At 38.1% G+C, this 18,246-nt stretch overlaps 1 protein-coding gene across 13 annotated transcripts in view; it reads left to right on the top strand.

The window, feature by feature from the left end:
• Positions 1-18,246, top strand: part of VTI1A (vesicle transport through interaction with t-SNAREs 1A) — a 356,897-nt gene that overhangs the window by 14,167 nt on the left and 324,484 nt on the right. For all 13 annotated transcript variants that reach the window (XM_077823160.1, XM_077823155.1, XM_077823161.1 and 10 more), the window contains exon 3: positions 6,338-6,448. In XM_077823160.1, the coding sequence (XP_077679286.1) occupies positions 6,338-6,448 (111 nt within the window). The remainder of the gene's footprint in view (positions 1-6,337; positions 6,449-18,246) is intronic.

Genomic DNA, 18,246 nt, shown 5'->3' with positions numbered 1-18,246 from the left:
GCACAAGAGATAGCATGTAGGTTAGCCCTCCGGTTATATATGCATCTACTTTCTGTGATGATAACCTGGCTGTATAGTACACAAATTTCACATTTAATAAACTTGCATTTCAGAATGTGCTAAAGTAATTTTCTCATATCGTTAGAAAATAGTATTTGTGTGGCTTAGTTTTGTTTGCTCCAAACGCTTATTGTTTACCTCAGGCCTTTAGAATCCAAACAGTATTACAGTTCACATAAAATGCTGAAAAAAAACAAGCCTGAACAATTTGTTTGCGTAATTCTGTGCAACTAAGAGAGAAACTGCCACTAATGGAGCTGTAGGCCTCTGTGAAGTCTCTCTCGCTGCTGGCTTTGAGAAATCATTGTTCGCAGATAAGAAATTAACCTTTTATGCAGAAGGTATTATCCTCTCTGAGAATAAATTGGTTAACATTGGATAAGAATTTCTGTTGCTCAGTAAATGTCATAAAGGAATGACCTGCTGATCGTGACATTATGAAATGAAAAGGATAACTTCGGACCTAAATATAAATGTATATATTTATGACAACAACATCATGGTCAAAAAAATCTGGATATTTGACATTACTAGCACAGAGGACACTAGTGGATTTTCTTTTTTAAATGGCTATTTGAGGGACTTGCAATCATTACGTACTCTTTTGCCTGAAAAAAATTGGAAGGACACTAATATGATATTTGGTAATCTGTTATTCCAATAAATAGTCTAAAAGCAGTTGTTGAACTGTTCGGTAAGGAATCCCAAATCCTCTTTGTGACTCTACTCCAGCACTAACCAACATGTGGAAGGCTTTTTGTAAGAACAGCAAGTAACTGAGAAGCCTTGGTTTTATCTATGCATCTTTGTCACTTACCACTATGGTACCTACCTGTGTTAGGAGTAAGGCTCACTCATTTTGGATAGACTCTGGATTAACTTCCAATGTCAAGCATATTTTTGGTCTGTGGGGGAAGCTAAATGATCTAACGAGGAAAGCTCATGATGTAACGAGGAAGGGAGACATGTAAAAAGAAGCTCCTTTTGAACCTGCTGTGGGAGTATTTATTTGTATTTGTTTTTTTATTATGTTCAAATGCCAGATTCCACTTGTATGGGCTAATTCTGCTAGTAGTTATATCACCAGGTTGGCTTTATGAAGTATTAATACTACCATATCTGTACTTGCATAGGGTGCTGTCTGTCGCTGCATTTTCATCAGGAATAAGTAGGCACTTTCCATGGCACATGCTACCAAGTAGTTTAATTTGCTTTAATAGCGCCAGTATTTATCAAGTGTGTGTACTTAGTAGCAGAAAGCTGCAAAACATTCATGATTCTTTGAATATTGGGGTGCTTCTCTCCTTAAGCTGCATTGACTAGAGGAGAGCAGGTCTGCTGTTACCTGCAGGAGAAGGCAGCTGGTACACAGTACAAGGACAGACACCAAATAGAGCATATTATTGGATACCTATCATGTGCAAGTATGTGATTGTCATGAATTACTGCATTAGAAATCTGTTTTTTAAAAAAGTAGGAAACTTGGGTAAAATGTGTAACTCTTGCTCCTGGTTGAGATAAAGCATTTTGTTACCGGTTGTATTTTTAATTTGTTTCAGGGATTCTCAACCCATTTATTGTTATGGGCTGCATAAGCAGCTCTCTGTGTGTTATGTGGGCTGCATCCACACAATATATATACTACCTGTATGGCTGTGACGATGTCACATGGGCTGCAGCTGTGAGGTGATTGGGTCTCAAGCGGCCCCCGGGCTGAGAACCACGGATTTATTTGCTCACTGCATCCATCCTGTGGCATCCAATTCTTTCCCCAGTAAATCTGATATTTTGTTTGGGGCGGGGGGGAAACCTCCTCTATGCATAGTAAATTCTGAGAGAATCGGTCTGCATAGAGCTTTGGGAGAGAAGGCAGTGTATACTGGCCCTATAGCACACTTCAGTAATTTGCCCATTCTTTGTTCTTTTGCAGTTGACTATCAAGATATTCTAAAAACTAATAACTAAAGGACACATCACTTTTGATAGGCTAAGATTTGTACCAGAAATGGGCAGGAGTGTTGTGCTGTGTGGTCTTCTAAGCTTGCTGTGGTCTATTCCTAAGCTTTGTTCTTAGCCAATGAGGGTATGGGTAGGTTAAGTTGAAACATATGTGAATCAAGAGATGTAGCTGTATTTTCCTATTGTCTAAATTTATAATCTGTTCCTGATTATGAAATAAGAGTAGACAGTAATACTTCTGTTGTGGGAATGATTCTGAACAGCTGTCTCCACCATTGCACTGTAAGAACTGAAAGACCATATCTCCCAGGATTACATGTTACCTACTTTTCCTTTAGCTTCCATTGCATTATGATTGAACAAGTAATAGTAGGGCAAAGATACTTTTTAAGTTTACCTTCAGTTTTCTTTTTTCATGCTTTTCAAGAAAAAATGTTGAAATCTATCTTCACTCACCTTGATTGTATTTGAAAGACCAATATTTGTAAGCATGTATGCTGAAATCTGATTAAGCATGAAATGTGATTATATTTAATAGCTGCAGAATGAAATCTGTTTCTCTGTTATAGTGTGTATATATACTGCATGCCTCGAACGATATTCATGAAAAGTTACCAGCTGGGGGGGCGGAATCTGCTTGTCTAGTCTCATGATGACAGCAAGGAAGAAAAATCATTCTTTTTCACCGAAGCATGTAAACTTATGCAATGCTTATATATAGTTTGGGACAGCAAAACCATGTTATTTGCATAAAGAAGGACCAATGCAGATTAATCCAAAATTTTGAGCATGATATACTGTTCCCCCTCTAAAACTGCTGCAAGCTCATTTAATGTGAAAACTAAAGAAAGTGAGAGCCAATAAGCAACTCAGACAGACTCCCATAATGATGGAGATAGCTCAACTTTTCACCCTAACTGATCATATCTTTAACCCTGGCCATTGTTTGGCTATGGAGGGTTCTCAAAAGAGAGAGTAACTTAAAAACTATGCAAATCCTCACAAATTTATCCCAGAGACTCTCTCTCTTAATGGAATCAAAATCTGATCTCAGATCAACAAAGGCTGAATAAAACTTCCCTTCTTGGAGGAACAAAGTTTATAAATTGGGTCAGAGAGGGCAAAATAACTGTTGGTAGAGTGTCCTTCCTGAAATCGGCTTGTTCCTCAACAAATAAATTACAGCTCTTTCCAGTCCTCTAATCTCCACAGGAGATACTTGGTATGGATATTAAAAACCATGTCTAAAAGGTAAATAGGTCAATAATTTCTAGGGTCATTTGTCACCTTTGGTGGGGAAGTACAATCCCTATTTATTTTTATTAGTAAATAATTTTGCTAACGCAGGGGCCCATCAAACAGTATAGTCCTTACAGACTTCTGCTGGGATAAAATCGTCCCTTTATTATATTGGTTTTATCAAAATTCTGATTTCCATGGTGGAGACTGTCGGCCATTCTGGATAAGGATAGCAGGTGAGGTCCATCAAGGTAGACCAAACCAAAGGGTTAATAGATGTATTATTATTATACAAGGCAGAAAAATGTTTCACCTCAGACATGCTTTGGAAAGAACGCCCATTTTTCCGTTAGTCTTGTAGTAGACCATTGCTGCCATCATCCAAAATAGAGGAGATTTTGGTTTGTTTGTGGCAGTGAATTCACATTTCTTCCAGAGGACCTTTTGATGATCCAATTTTTTCTTATTCAGCATTTTTTTATAGTTGTTTCTAAGGATAACTAATGTCTTAATAGGATAAGAGGAACTATTATTTCTCACAGCCCTTGCAATCTGAAACTGTTTTTTGTAAACTGAAGCAATCCGAGTCATGACAGATTCTCTTATCTTCTAAAGGATAAAAGATCTTTTTTTTTTTTAAATGGTAGTCATCCTGTAATTTAACAATCTCAGTTTGTGTTTGTGCTCGAGAATTAAGATCCAAAAAGCTGATTCTTCAAAACTTGACACATCACTGGGTACGAGCTTCTCTCCGACTTGAGGCTTTACTACTACTGCTATCTAGTGCTTCTCATTAGATCTCAAATTGCTTCTCAATCTTTAATATATTTATCCTCAGCATCTCTGCAAAGTTGGCAAATGTTAGAAACCCTATTTTTACGGATAGTGTCTATATTAATTCCCTAAGTGACTTGCCAATGGTGATATAAGAAGTCTTTTTAAAGCCTTTTGGTGGAGTAGGGAACTGAACTTGGTCTCCTAAGTCCTAGGCTTGTGCCCTAATCACTGTTCCAAATAACAGATTCCACTTAATATACCTTGAGTTACACTTTCAAAATTAGGAGTAAAACAATCTGTCAAAATCCCTTTGGGAAAACGTGGCTGAAGGGCAGAAATTCACCTCCAGGTGTTGATGATCACTGTCTGTAAAAGCCACTATAAAACTAGAGAAACGAGACCACCTTAAAATAGAAATTGCAATATAGTCAAACACATTGCCCCATCTAGAAGATGAGTGTAAAATGACCCTCCAGATCATTACCATCCCTACCATTCAAAGTCTCCAGGCAAAATCACTTGAAATTACAGAAAATTTACAACCTGGAGTATTTCTTACCTTGTCCTTAGCATGTCTGCAGGAAGTGAAGATCACACCCTGTTAAATGAGTTAGGGGAAAAACTAAAAATATTCCTTATCCCCAGAACTTGGTTGGTCATAAAAAATTCCCAGAAGAACAAAGATTGCTGATGAAAACTTTTCCATAAGCAAATCAATGAGAGATTCAAGCCCTACTCAGAAAGGCACTATAGAAAGGGTAGCTCAAAGGGGCAAATGTATATGCAGGGCTAATGGAGTACATTTATTTGGGAAAATAACACTAGAGGCTTGAAAATAGGGATTGCCTGGTGTTATTTACTAGTTATAACATTTAACTTAGAGATGAGCAGGGCAAGACCATTTGCAGGTTTACCCCTCTTTGCATGCTTAACACTCTCTTCAGAATTCAAATACAGATTCAAAGCCCCGTGAATCGGACTCATATTTAGAAACCAAATTTCTTGGAGGAACACTAAATCAGACTGAGATAAACAGTTACTGAAATCCAAATCCTGGAAGTTACTTTTAAGGCGAGCCGTATTCCATACACAGCTTTGATAAATGTTTTGGTGGAACCCCTGTTAGGCCAATCTAGTCAATCCCCTTCCCTTTCTAGGGTCTCATTTGAAAATTTGTTATGAAAAACTGCACTATTGGTTTTGTGATTGGGCCTAAATGTCCCAGGATAGTGATCTTCAACTCTCCTGGATGGTATGTAGGACTTGAGTAAAAGGATCTGAGGTTGGGCAGAGAAACAGGTTACAGTGCAACAGAATTTGCTTGGTGGCCTGGTCGCTCTTTTTTGTTTGCTTATTTGTTAAAAGGAACAAAGATTCTTTCCAGTTGCATTTCATAGGTGTTTTCCCTTTGATCTTTTAAATCTGAGTATCTCTATAGTTGAGACGAGGTTTCACATGACAGATTTTCTTAGCTGTCCACTGAAACTGGTAGTATGCAAGCCATTTAAATTACAACCACTAACTTTCAGTTTTGGAAAGTTGGGCCTAAGACAAAGAATAATATAGAAGTAAAACTTGCTTTATATATTTCTTTCTTTCTTACCAGAAAACTATTTAGTGAAACTATGCTGACCAATTTCCCATTCAGTAGCATATGTGTTCTGAATAGATCAGGCTTGAATGGCTTTTAAATGACTATTTTGTAAACCCACTGATTAAATCAGGTGCCTTTCCTGTGGCATGATACTGAAATCTCACCGGAAAGAGTTTTTTCTGTATAAATGCTTATCTGTCTCTTACCAAATTCTGCAAATACTAGGTTGGGACTTTACCAAAATGGAAGACATTTTTCTTCCCATGCCATACTGCCTGGCTGAGATCAGTGGAAAATGAGTAGCTATTGTCCAGCATGCCTACCGCTATTATGGAAAGGTACAATTTTTTTCTGTGTTTTTTTTTTTTAAGTGAACTGAAAGCAGTATTTTAAAAAGCAGATAATGGATTCTTCACTGTAGCAAAATACCATTCCTAAATAGGCAGTAGCATACTAAGGAGGCTGCATAGTCCAATGGGTAGAGCAAATAATTAGTAACTACACCATTCCTGGGTTCTAATTACTTCTGATTCACTCTGACTTTGTGCCGTTTCCTTGAGCATCAGCAAGAAGGAGGAACAAGTAATCAGAAGATCATGCTGAAAGCTAGAGGCTGTCACTGAAATTTCATATATAAATGTGAACAAAACAAGGATGTAGATGAACATAAAATAAACTTAAGTCTCTCTCCTGTTTTTCAATTACTAGCTTGAACAGATGGAACTTGAAGTTCGAGAAATCCCCGCCCAAAGCCGAGGAATGTATAGCAGCAGAATGAGGAGCTACAAACAAGAAATAGGAAAACTTGAAGCTGATTTTGTGAGTATATTTACGTATGATAAAGGATGGCATTTAAGACAAAAAGTATCTTAGTGTAACTGTGTTCAGAGTGAAGTAATCACTTTCTTCCATTTCCCCAACTTTCTTCAGTCAACTCCACATGGGCAGACTTTGGGGAAGAGAACAGTCTTAACTCATGCAAGGGTGGAAAGAGCTCTCCTCTCCCTGTCCACAAATGCAATAATATCTGTGCAGAGTTCTTATGTGGGAAAGAACCTCCCTAATTGTTTGCTAGTCTACAGTCCCAGTTAAACTCTGCAGAACTCTTGCTCCTGCCACTGTGTGTCCCCTGTCCCCCACCCAGTCTCTCTCTCTGTCCACACTCTTCTAGCCCCGCTTCTTGGCAAGGACTCAATAGCAGACCATTGTAGTTATACTGTGAGAAGTCACTTAATTTTATAGGGTATTATAAACTTATGAGACTAGTACGAAGTACCATGTTACCAGTTATAAACTACACTTTTTAAATTAAATGAATCCCAACTTCACTTCATTACTCAATGTCCATGATTTCTTTTCCTTTTGCAAAATAGTCAATGAGCATCCAAACATAAATCAGTTAGCCTCAGTGGATCTTTCAGGTACCAAATGCAAACTAGCATGGTTCTCCTGTCCGGGTGCTTGTGTTATGGCCTGCAAGCCACCAGTCCTGTTTCTTTTGACTTAGAAATAGTGAACGGATTTGTGTACACACAAAATTGCTTCTAAAAGGGCTGGCTGAACACTTCAAAGCCACCTGCTATTTCTTTCTGGGTGTACGTAATACATGTGACTCTATAGGGTAAGCAGCTTAATGCTCCATTGCATCCCGAGGTTTGAGCACCAGGCTGACAGACAGTGCTATCTGTAGTTGAGGAGTGAACTTTACTATGTATGTTGAGAACCCTCTGTGTTCCCATGGAAACTCCTTGCCCCTTTCTCACCGCCTGCCATGCTCTAAACAGCTAAGAGAAGGGAGATTGGCTATGTCACCTTCACAGGGAGAAGAAAGGGAGAAACTGGAGTTGAGTACAAGGTGAGGGCCCACTGAGAACAGACTGGGATCTTTATAATGATGAAACATGGTTGCTTGGGGGAAGAGAAGGAATTAGAGTGGGGGCCTATGGCTAAGCAATAGAAAATAAGTGATGGAAGAGCCTGGGATGGGGATGAGGGAATACAAACAGCGCAGAGAGAGAGAAGAAAAGAGGGAATAGATCGAAGTGATGGAAAAAAACAAGCAGGAAATTTACCAGAAAAGTGGAGGAAAAGAGTAAAGGATGGAAAAGAGAATGAAAAAAGCAATAGTTATGATTAGAAGTATGTTAAGAGAGCTGAATGGTTCAGTTCACTGACATGCCACTATAGCTAAGGTGGCACAAGCATTTGCATTCTAATACTTGTTTTCAGACACTGATAACTTTCACAGGTTTTCACTTACAGGGCTGAGATTCTTTCAGGCTTGCTCTTTACCCAAAGGTGAAGTTTCAGGAAAGTTTATGTAACCAAGGTTTGGCTGTGCGTTCGAGGAGACAAGGGAGGAAAATACGGCATAAATTCTCTTGGCTTTTTGAGCTGCTCTAATAGTATAGTGACTGGGGGGAAAACAGCTGAAAATTTTCATTGAAATGGAAATGCCTTTTGAATACTCTGGTGAAAATCATCTTGACTGAGTTGTGATCTGTTGGTTGTAAGCAAAGAGTTTACAGCCTAATAGGAGCGCTAGATGACATCTGGAAAATTCACTTTACTGCAGCTGAGGGTAAGTTTCTAATTGGGAACACTGTTGGCAGTTTATGAGCAGGATTGTCTTACAGACTCACTTCTTGAGGTTCACTGCTCTTCCAAAAGAAGCATTCACATGCAAGCTGGCAGATTTAGACATCGTTCTTTATAAGGGAAACTCAACCTGGATCCCATTTACGTTGGCTACTCCTACCCTTCCTTACTGGGTGAGGGAAAGCGAAGCTGTAAGCGGGCATTTATCAATCAGCAGAATACCGGGGCTAGAGCCTAGTACTTCATTTTGGGACTAAACGCAGGGGCTTAGAAGATTTTGTCTGATTTTTAAACTGAGAGGACTTTAAACCAAAGCACGAGTCTGTCTTAATCAGTTCTCTTCCATGTTTTGTAATGTAATGATTATAGCTGTGGATGGTCCTCTCTTGGCCACTTACCTATGTAATTTAAGTAGAAGGATGTGAAAGTGATTTAAGACTAATACTGTCTCTCCAAAGTGAATTGCATAAAGCATCTGGATCAGCACGTCTCTCAAACTTTAAAATGAATGGCATAACTGGGACTGCAAGTTCAATTTTATACACTTTGTAATGAAAAAATCTATTCTGTCAACTTTTTTGTATGCCTGACAGAGTCCTGAAAACTTACGCCAGCTCAAGCAGTTATTGAAACCAACATTTTGGCAACATTCTTAAAACTTAAGAGCAGGATGCATTAATTCTGCAGACTGTTAGATCCTTTATTTATAAAGGAGAGGGCATTTAGGTTGAGTGATGGCAGACTATTTCCAGATGGAAAGTCCACTTGTATTTAGGTTGTGCTGGGCAAAGTGGCGAGAGACTGGGTTGACACTGGACTGTGAATGGTTTCCTTTACCTCATTGTGTGACATTGTCATATGGTCACTGGGCATCTTGATGATCGGATGATACTTCTTGTAAGCATTCATAAATGTTCTACACTTGCTAAGTCTTGAAGTATATTTTGAAATTATATGAATCTTTTAACCTAGTGCAGTCACACTCTAAAAGGTGACTCTAAAAACAGCCTTGCAGGGTTTTGTTGATTGTGCCTCATAAGCTAACTTCCAGATCACATATGAACGGATCACAAATACATGTTTTGTTTTTTTTTTCTTGGTGCCAGCCTTGCTAGCTGAACCTGAGCTTTCAAAATCTGACTGTTCTTTTCTACACATCACTGCAACAAAGATCATGCAGTCCGAACTAATCTTCCATATGCATCTGTGCAGTTTTAAATTCAGATTATGCCCCTAGCAATCCCTGTGCACCTTCACAGTTTTCAGTAGGATTGCACAAATGTAACGGATAGCTCTGTAGTTGCAATAAATGATGCCCGAGAAGGAACAGCATCTAACTCACTCACTCTTTGCTGTGTTGGCTCTGCAGGACTAATGAAACTTAAAAACAATAACTTATTTTTGTCATTCAAGTAAGCAGATTCCATGGGACTCTGAATAGATACAGGGGCAGATGCAGATGGTATCGTTTTTTATTGGTCGCTTCTCACAGTTTAAGAAATTCCAGCCATTGAGGGTCTGATTCTGATATCATGACTTGGGTTGTACAGCACCTTATTCCTAAGGGATCCCATTAATTTCAAGTAAGTTCCTTACTTGTGTAGTAGGATGCTATTCATCATGAGTAAGGACCTGAGAAGCTGGCCCATAAAAGGTCAAGCTATATTAAAGTTTCATACTAAAAATACCATCAGTAAACTCTTACACTGCCCTTTTATGTGGATACAAGTAATGTAGGTAAACTTTAGTGTTAATAGCTCTTTTAAAATGAAATACATCCTAGTGAGTATCAGCTAGGAGTGAACCTTTATTGCTGTTGAATCTGTAATGCTAAAGGTAATGTAAAATATCACTACTTGTTTATATTGTGGAATGTGCTTGCAGCTTATAAGAAGTACTTGTGGCACCTTAGAGACTAACAAATTTATTTGAGCATAAGCTTTCGTGAGCTACAGCTCAGCATCTGATGAAGTGAGCTGTAGCTCACGAAAGCTTAAGCTCAAATAAATTTGTTAGTCTCTAAGGTGCCACAAGTACTCCTTTTCTTTCTGCGAATACAGACTAACACGACTGCTACTCTGAAACTTGCAGCTTATGTATGCCATGGTAAGGCATAGCTTATCTAAAGGGCTCTATCTTGTGGCCAAATGTGGAGTTGCATGCTGCTTGTTTTTTGCTTTGCAGAAAATCTCTTAACTAAAGCCCTGGGGCCATCTCTTAAAGTAGCACTCAACTTGAAATCCACTCACTTACAAGTGGCTTCAGTTACTATATCTGCCTCTCAGTCCTTCTGCCACTGTCTTTGGTTTTCCAGTTGCATTTGTTAAATGTTCTTTTTCTCTCCCTGCATGCTGTGTGAAGGACCCACCTGAATAGTGACAAGAGACTATGACTGACTTTGTTATCAAATGCTCAGAAGTCTAAAAGTGGAAAAAAAACATCTTTTTCTGTAAACTTTTGGTTAGTGTTCTTAGATAGTAATACCTCAGAGAAAAATAGAGCATGCTTAATTAAAAAAAAACACTTTTCTCTGTTTGACAATATCACTTTAAACACTGATTTTTATAGAACTGGCTGGCACAGTTTCATCTGAATCCATCCTAAATTGGTGTTGGCCGCAAGTTCTAATTCAGAATTAGCACTAACTGAAAATTATTATTAATTTATTTGTATTACTATAAAGTCTAGCAGCCCCAGTCATAGACCGGGACCCCATTGTGCTAGGTGCTGTTGCAAACAAAACAAAAAACCTTCTTCCAAAAGAGTGTACAATCGGAGACAAGAGATAGCAGATAGACAGGGAAGTACAAGGAAACAATGAGATATTGGTCAGCATGCTAGGTTGTTGTTCAGTTTCTAGCAAACAAGTATCCATGTTACAGAAATGAGTACCAAATAACCATTACTCAAAACTGGGCTGAACAGATCTATCTAAAACTGCCAGCATGTGTTCCAAAGAACAGCAGACGTAGGAAGTTTGTCTACCATTATTCCCTCAGGATTGGATTGAGACAAAACTTTAATGGGGGCACTTTGGACTGTTGCCTCTATTGTTATATCTTTTCTGTGGCTAAACAGAGCAGGGTCACGAGGTTTTATTTCAGCATGTTCCAAAGGTAAACGTAAATATTTTTTCCTCCACTCTAGGAAGTCTATGTATGTGCATGTTATGTAATTTTTATTTTTTACTTCCAGTCCACATTGCTTTCACATGTGCATTTTGCAATACTGGCTGCATGTACTGTGGAGAATTTTCTCACTGGAAAACACTTTCCTTCTGCGTGCAGTGCCAAAGTTGAGCTAGCCACCCCAAACTGCTCTATGACTGTTGGTGCCTTCATGAAATAAATCTTGCAGGTCTCCTTACTAAATGAGCTTCCCATTCAGCACCGAATAACGTGCAGAGCTACAAGATACCTCACCTAACTGAGAGGTACTTTAACTGGAAATTTAGTGGACAGTATTCTACATAAAGAACACTTCTCTGTAGGAATATAAATAGTTGTTAGTGCCAGCTGTCCCAGTTTGGGTATTTGCGTAAATAAAAAACCCTACAACCACAGTTTATACAGATAAAGAGGGCACATAAGCTACATTTTTGTCTCGATCTATACGCTAATTTTCTTGTGTGCGCATATTCTGCTTGTACATATCATTTTACACATTCAAACTACTGGAAGCATTCCAGTACATTTGTTTCTCAGTGTTTTTATCGATGGTCACTGTATAATATTAAAACATTGTATGTAGTAAAAAGAAAAGGAGTACTTGTGGCACCTTAGAGACTAACCAATTTATTCGAGCATGAGCTTTCGTGAGCTACCGAGAGAGGTATCTGATGAAGTGAGCTGTAGCTCACGAAAGCTCATGCTCGAATAAATTGGTTAGTCTCTAAGGTGCCACAAGTACTCCTTTTCTTTTTGCGAATACAGACTAACACGGCTGTTACTCTGAAACCTGTCATTGTATGTAGTGTAGCTGATTGTTCCCATGGCACCCTTCATATGTCACTTGCTGTCTTGACTTAGATTATGAGCTCTTCGGGACAGGGACTCAATTTGTATATTTCTGTAGAGTGCCCGGTACAATGGGGCCTTGACCCTGGTGGAGACTTCTGTACTGAAACATAAATCTGAAGTACAAAAAAATCAATGCATGAAACAATAATCATTCCTTTAATGCCCCATAACTATTGCTGAAGTAAAAACGACAATAGAACACTTTGAATATCAAAGGAAACTTAAATGGAAGATATGTGGAGAAGAAGGTAGCATTGTGGACAAATACGTTATGCAAGGATTTTAACTGTTACAGTAAAAAAAAACTATTTTGACGTTCTTGCACTATTGTAGCATAGGTACATTTTGGCCAATAGCTTGATTTTTTTTTTTTCCCCCAAACTTGTAACGGGGGGAAGTCTTTCCAATTGTGATGAATATTACAAAAACAGCTCCTATCAATAAGCTTTAAAAATACTTAAGAAGGTTGTCAGCGAGGCCATATCAAGGAGGGTTATGTCAGCTGGAGTTAGCTTTTTGTCACGTGACTTTAGTAATAAAGTACCATTTGAATCCAGAAACGTTGACCTGGACCATGGTAGTAAGTACACCAGTCGAATCCTGAGTTATCAGATACTACTTTCATGCTCCCACCCCTAGTCCACTATTGTGCACCCTTACTGGCATCCATACTACTATGTGGGAAACAAAAGAACATTTGCCAAACGGATTAGGTAGTGCCAGATATATGTGAGCCTGAATCCCCTTTCATTTTCTGGTTTAATTCAGATATCTAGGTGAACTCTTCTGCACCACCTTGTTGCTGATACATCATGTTTTCAATTGATTTGTAAAATAGCAAGGCAGTGTTTTCTCTTGCATATTTACAAATTGTGTTTTGAGCAGATGTGAAATAAAATGCAGCTTGGAGCTGCATCTACTTTTAAAAAAAGAATTAGTCAAACTTAAGCCCCATCTACAACAGGAAATTGACTGATTGCAAACAAGTTGTTTGACATTTCTGAAATCATTTTAATCTTGTTCTCACTAGTAATAAACTGTTTTCAGCACAGGTTCAGAGGAGGATAGGTGCCGAAGGCAGTTTTACTGTTCGTATGGACACGATGAAGCTGACCTGACAAATTTCAAACTCTCTTCTTAAACTGATTTTCTTCATTGTTTGGTAGCAATTAAACCATTTTCGGCCCTAATTCAGAGGAGCATATTATATTAAAACGTCTGTACTGGGTTCGTTTCTTACTATGAAAAGGTCTTGTTGCATGTCACCTGTCTTCAATCATTGTCAAACACGCTTTTCTTGGGGAGAAGAGAAGTTTATTTTAATCACTTTAAAGATGGGGATGAAATCTGGACTATTGACAGGTTGTTACTTACAAAATGACTTAGACTAAAGGTGAAAGAGGGCCATGTGGATTTATTACTGTGTTTGTGCATGTAGGGGACTCTCCACCCTTTGATCACCTCTTCTCATGCAAAAGGTTGAGAATGCCCCTGCTATATCACTGTATGCTCAACAAGTGCCCTGTGTGGAAGGAACAGAGGAATGGCCATTCTCTTTATAACCATCCTCTGCAAAAATCTCCTATAGGAGCCATGTTGCTAGTTGGGGCCAGGAACTGTGGTGGGATCAGCAGGGTACTGTATACTCTCCAGATTACTGAAGTTGTGTGGCCTTTCCTGTCTTTGTACTGTTAGTTGCTCCCCATCCCCAAAATACTCGCTCTTACAGACACACTGTCAGGAATCTCATGAGGTTTTTCCACACCTGTGTCCTCCTTTGTGGGTCTCTCATGTGGGAGGAGACTAGCCATGGATTCCCATTCAGTAAATTATATCAGTTTTAATATCAGTTAATTAGATATGACACACAGGGGTTGTGAGAAAGGGGAAGGAGATACAAAAGATTACTCTAGTGTTATCCAAGCCCCAAACTGAATTTTTAAAGGGAAGCTAAGCTGTAGAGTAACCTGGCTCAGTAGTAAAGCCTTAGGTACCTCTAGGGATCTGGAAAATCCACTCCCCTCTGCTTGCACTTCGAGAAAATTTATGGTGTGTGTGTGTGTGTGTGTGTGTGTGTGTGAGAGAGAGAGAGAGAGAGAGAGTGAGAGTGAGAATAATAGAGCGGCTGGATGGAATTATTTCTCTGTGAAACTTACTAGTGATGATTCCCTCTTCTTAGAGAGAAGAGTGAAAAAGAAGAGTTAATATGCTTCATTTATAATCAGTCTAAGGGGTTATGATCATCTGAATTGAGATTCCTTAGGGACCAGTTCAATGAAATAGCTTTTATTTTTTGTTTTATAAACTTTAGGTATTATTTACAAAGATTTCTTCTGTGCTTGATCAGTAAGCTATGTCTAGTAATATGATTCTTAACAGGGGTGATGGAGAGGGTTGGGGAGGAGGGGGACAAGTAAAACTGAAAGCAGAGAACTGGGGTTATTGCTCATCTGATGAAGGAATATTAATGCTCTCAACTAATTTCACCTTGATATTCTTGTACAGTTCTTAATAAGGCTATTCAAAGATGTACAAAAGTCTTCACTGTGCCAACATGCAGGCATCTTGTTCTGGAAGAACCATCTCTAGAGCCTTCAGTTTCCATGACATTATCATTTTTCAGTCTTTGAGGGTGTCAACAACTGTAATGCCAGTGTGGTGATGGTGATTAATGACTTTAATAAACCTCTGCCCCTCAGCAACTGGACTGACTCACTTATTTCAAATAAACCTATCATCAGATAGTGACTGAGGGATCCTGGTGACCTGTCTTGAATTTGAACTAGTGATCTAGAGATGAAAGGCATTGGGACCCACGACAGGCATTGTGTCCCCTGAAACATCCAGTGCATCCCAGTTTTCTTTCTTTGCACCCACAAAAAAGATACTGCATCAGAGTAGGCCTAAAATCACTCAATTTTAGCATAAATTCCCTTGCAATGTAATGCAATGCCATTTAGTGGAAAATCAGTATGATTGTAATTTGGACCCTAGTGCAGAAGCGGTGTTGATTTCTGTCACCTGTCAATCTGCTCTGTTACTCAATGTATAAAGATGCCTGGATGTTGGCAATGACCAGACTTTCATTCACACCATCCTACATTTTTGTTTTCCCATCTGTACATAATAGTATATGTGTTAAATCTTCCTTTGCTCAGCAAAGCTTCAAATCCTTTGCTTGCTCTTGTTTGTTTGTTTGTTCACATTGGCAGAAATGGCATCCAATCTAGTTAATGTACTTCTAACCACCCACAAAGGTAACTTCATATAGAGGAAGTGTGATTCTGGTAGAGGAATGTGACTATAAAACTGACATCATGGCTTTAATATTTTATTCTCTCTCAGCAATTCCTTATCTTAGTGAAATGATACTCTTCTACCTGTAGCTCCAAAAAGAATCAAGCTGTTTTCTTTCTGCCTCTGATATCCTCACCAGTAATAAAGTTGGAACTTAGCTGTCAGTTATGATGATGCATGAGGCAGAACAGAATCTAGCTTGCTCTCCCATAGTCACATGGGCTCCCTGGTACTAATAAAAGTAGAAACTTTTTGTCTCAGGAAATGCTAGTAGCTGGCAAATTGAGCAAGAAATATCATTTTTACATGGTCACTTTTCTGATTATATTCACGATGTTTAAAATTCCTTAATTAGGGTATCTCATTTGTGTTTGGCTACAGAATAAGGAAGACATGAGCTACTGATATAGCTAAAGCTAAGGAGCAGATAATGTTTTGACATTAGAAGGATTAGTTACTGTATAGAGCTTTTTTAACTTCTCTTTTAGTTTGTTCAGTGACTGACACTAGATGGCACTGTTTGTTTGCAAAGCCAGTGTTTTTTTTTTTCTTTCCTTTTTTCTGTTTGGTAGTAACTGAAATTACTGTTTCATGAATAAAATATTTCTGGTGGGATTTGCATTTCTATATTGGCTGAAGATACTGTGTTGTATGTTTTATTAACCAGCCCAGTGCAACTGTCAGCCTATTAAAGAGATCCAATGGACCCTGTTTAGCTAAATAAACTAAATAAATCCAATTCGTCAAATTGTGTTCCTGGCTGTTTGTTTTCCATTCTTTTGATGTACAGTTTATTTTAAGTTAAAGTTGTGTAAGTTTAAAAATTAATGGGGAAAATAGAATTTAGTGTTTGGAACATGGAAAGACTAATTGCTATGGTCAAAAATAGCTTTGCTTTTAAGGTGAAGTTGCTCTTTGGCAAATGGTGAACTTTTTATTGATGACTGATTAACTGTCCCCTGGCAAAAATTGTTTTGATAAATAAATGGTGTATGGCCTCTTTTATCTGCTTGTTGAAGTCTATGTGGCTTTCATTAAACAAAACTTTAAATAGGAGCATAATAGTTACTTTTTAAAAAATCATGCATAAACAATTTTATTGCAAAATGTGTGGGGGGGATTAGTATTGATATGCTTCCCATCATATTTTAAGGAGGTATATTTTCTATGTTACTGAAATAACTATTGCATGATAGTAGTCATTTTACAAAGTAAATAATACTGACACTACAAAAATGCTGTTGGACTATTTCTTTATATTGTATGTTGCGGTGGTGATACTACTATTGAGTATTGAAAATCTTTGTTCATTGTACTCTACTATTTCAGAGCTGTTTTACTTAGCTTGTTTTTACAGCAGAATTTTGCTATAGATTCCTCTAAGGTGAACTATATATTTTGTGCTAAAGCTGTTAACATATGGAGAATTATTCTATGAAGCCTCTTTAAAGATTGTTGTCAAAAAGCAAATATATTTCTAGTTTTGTTAGCATGAGAAGGGGGAGGAATGGTGATGAGTGGTAGCTATTTTCCTTTCTGGTGATTTCCCCAGTGCTGTTTTGGAGATGTTCAGTATTAACTTTTGCATGTTTTCCAGGAAACTGAACTTGCACAGTACCATGTATTGCATAGTTTTACTTCTGTATTCTTGTGTTACCAAAAACGGAACACTGGGTTTTAATACAACAAAACCCACGTTTCAGTTAAATTGCTTTTTTTTAGTTTTCCAGATAAATCCATGATATAATGGAGTAAAAGCCTTTGCTAGGAACTAAATTGTATGCCTAAACTTTGTAGTGTTAAAGTTTGTCAACAGAAATCACGTGATCAGTAAATTCTGCTGTCTCTCTTTTTTCATTACTATACTGGAATATTGTCAAAGTTGCTGTTCACTTTAAAGAGAAATTTTACAGATATTTCTGAAAACGCTGTCAATATTGAGTGAAATACTATTTTTCTATACAGATGAATTCCTGAAATAAGTTTGAGTCAAATGCAAGTCTAAGTCATTCTATTTAATTGCTAAAACATACAAGTGTCAACTTGTTATCCCTTTGATGTAGCCAGCTGATTATGTATACAGCATTGATATGCCATATATGGCACAGAAGTAGAGGGTACTTTCTGCTATATTTTAGCGTTACGTAATCTAGTAGAATTAGATGATGTGGGCAATACCTTGAAATGGACATGTGTTTTTATTCATATGGGAATATGTCCTTGCTTTTCAGAATGAGATTAGTGAGGGCATGTGGGTTAGATTCGTTGTTTTCCTACTGATTATTCCTGATTTTTTTTTTTTTACATACCTACTCATTGGGATCAGTAGGATCAGAGTTCCACTGTGCTAAGTGCTGGAAACAAACACACAACAAAATTATGGCCCCATGGAATTTACAGTCTGACATTGACTTGCAATGTGCACAGAGTTGGAGAATAACTGGTGACTTCAGGAAATTCAGTTTCAAAAATACATATTCTGTGTATTATGCATACCTGGAAACGTAACTTTTGTGTACGTTGATAACAAGCAGACCAATAGACTTGGGCCTCTTTAATCCTTCATCTCCATTTTGTATTTGGTATCAGGGTAGCCATGCTGTGAAAATTAGGGGCATTCTAGCACTTGACTATCGTTGTGGTGGCCTCGCTCATAAACAAGGGGATGCTCAATACCAGAAAAAATTAGAAAGGGCAGAAGTG

This window comes from Eretmochelys imbricata, chromosome 7 (assembly GCF_965152235.1).
Source record: "Eretmochelys imbricata isolate rEreImb1 chromosome 7, rEreImb1.hap1, whole genome shotgun sequence".
Classification (NCBI taxonomy): domain Eukaryota; kingdom Metazoa; phylum Chordata; order Testudines; family Cheloniidae; genus Eretmochelys; species Eretmochelys imbricata.
This window is presented reverse-complemented; position numbering and strand designations above follow the sequence as displayed.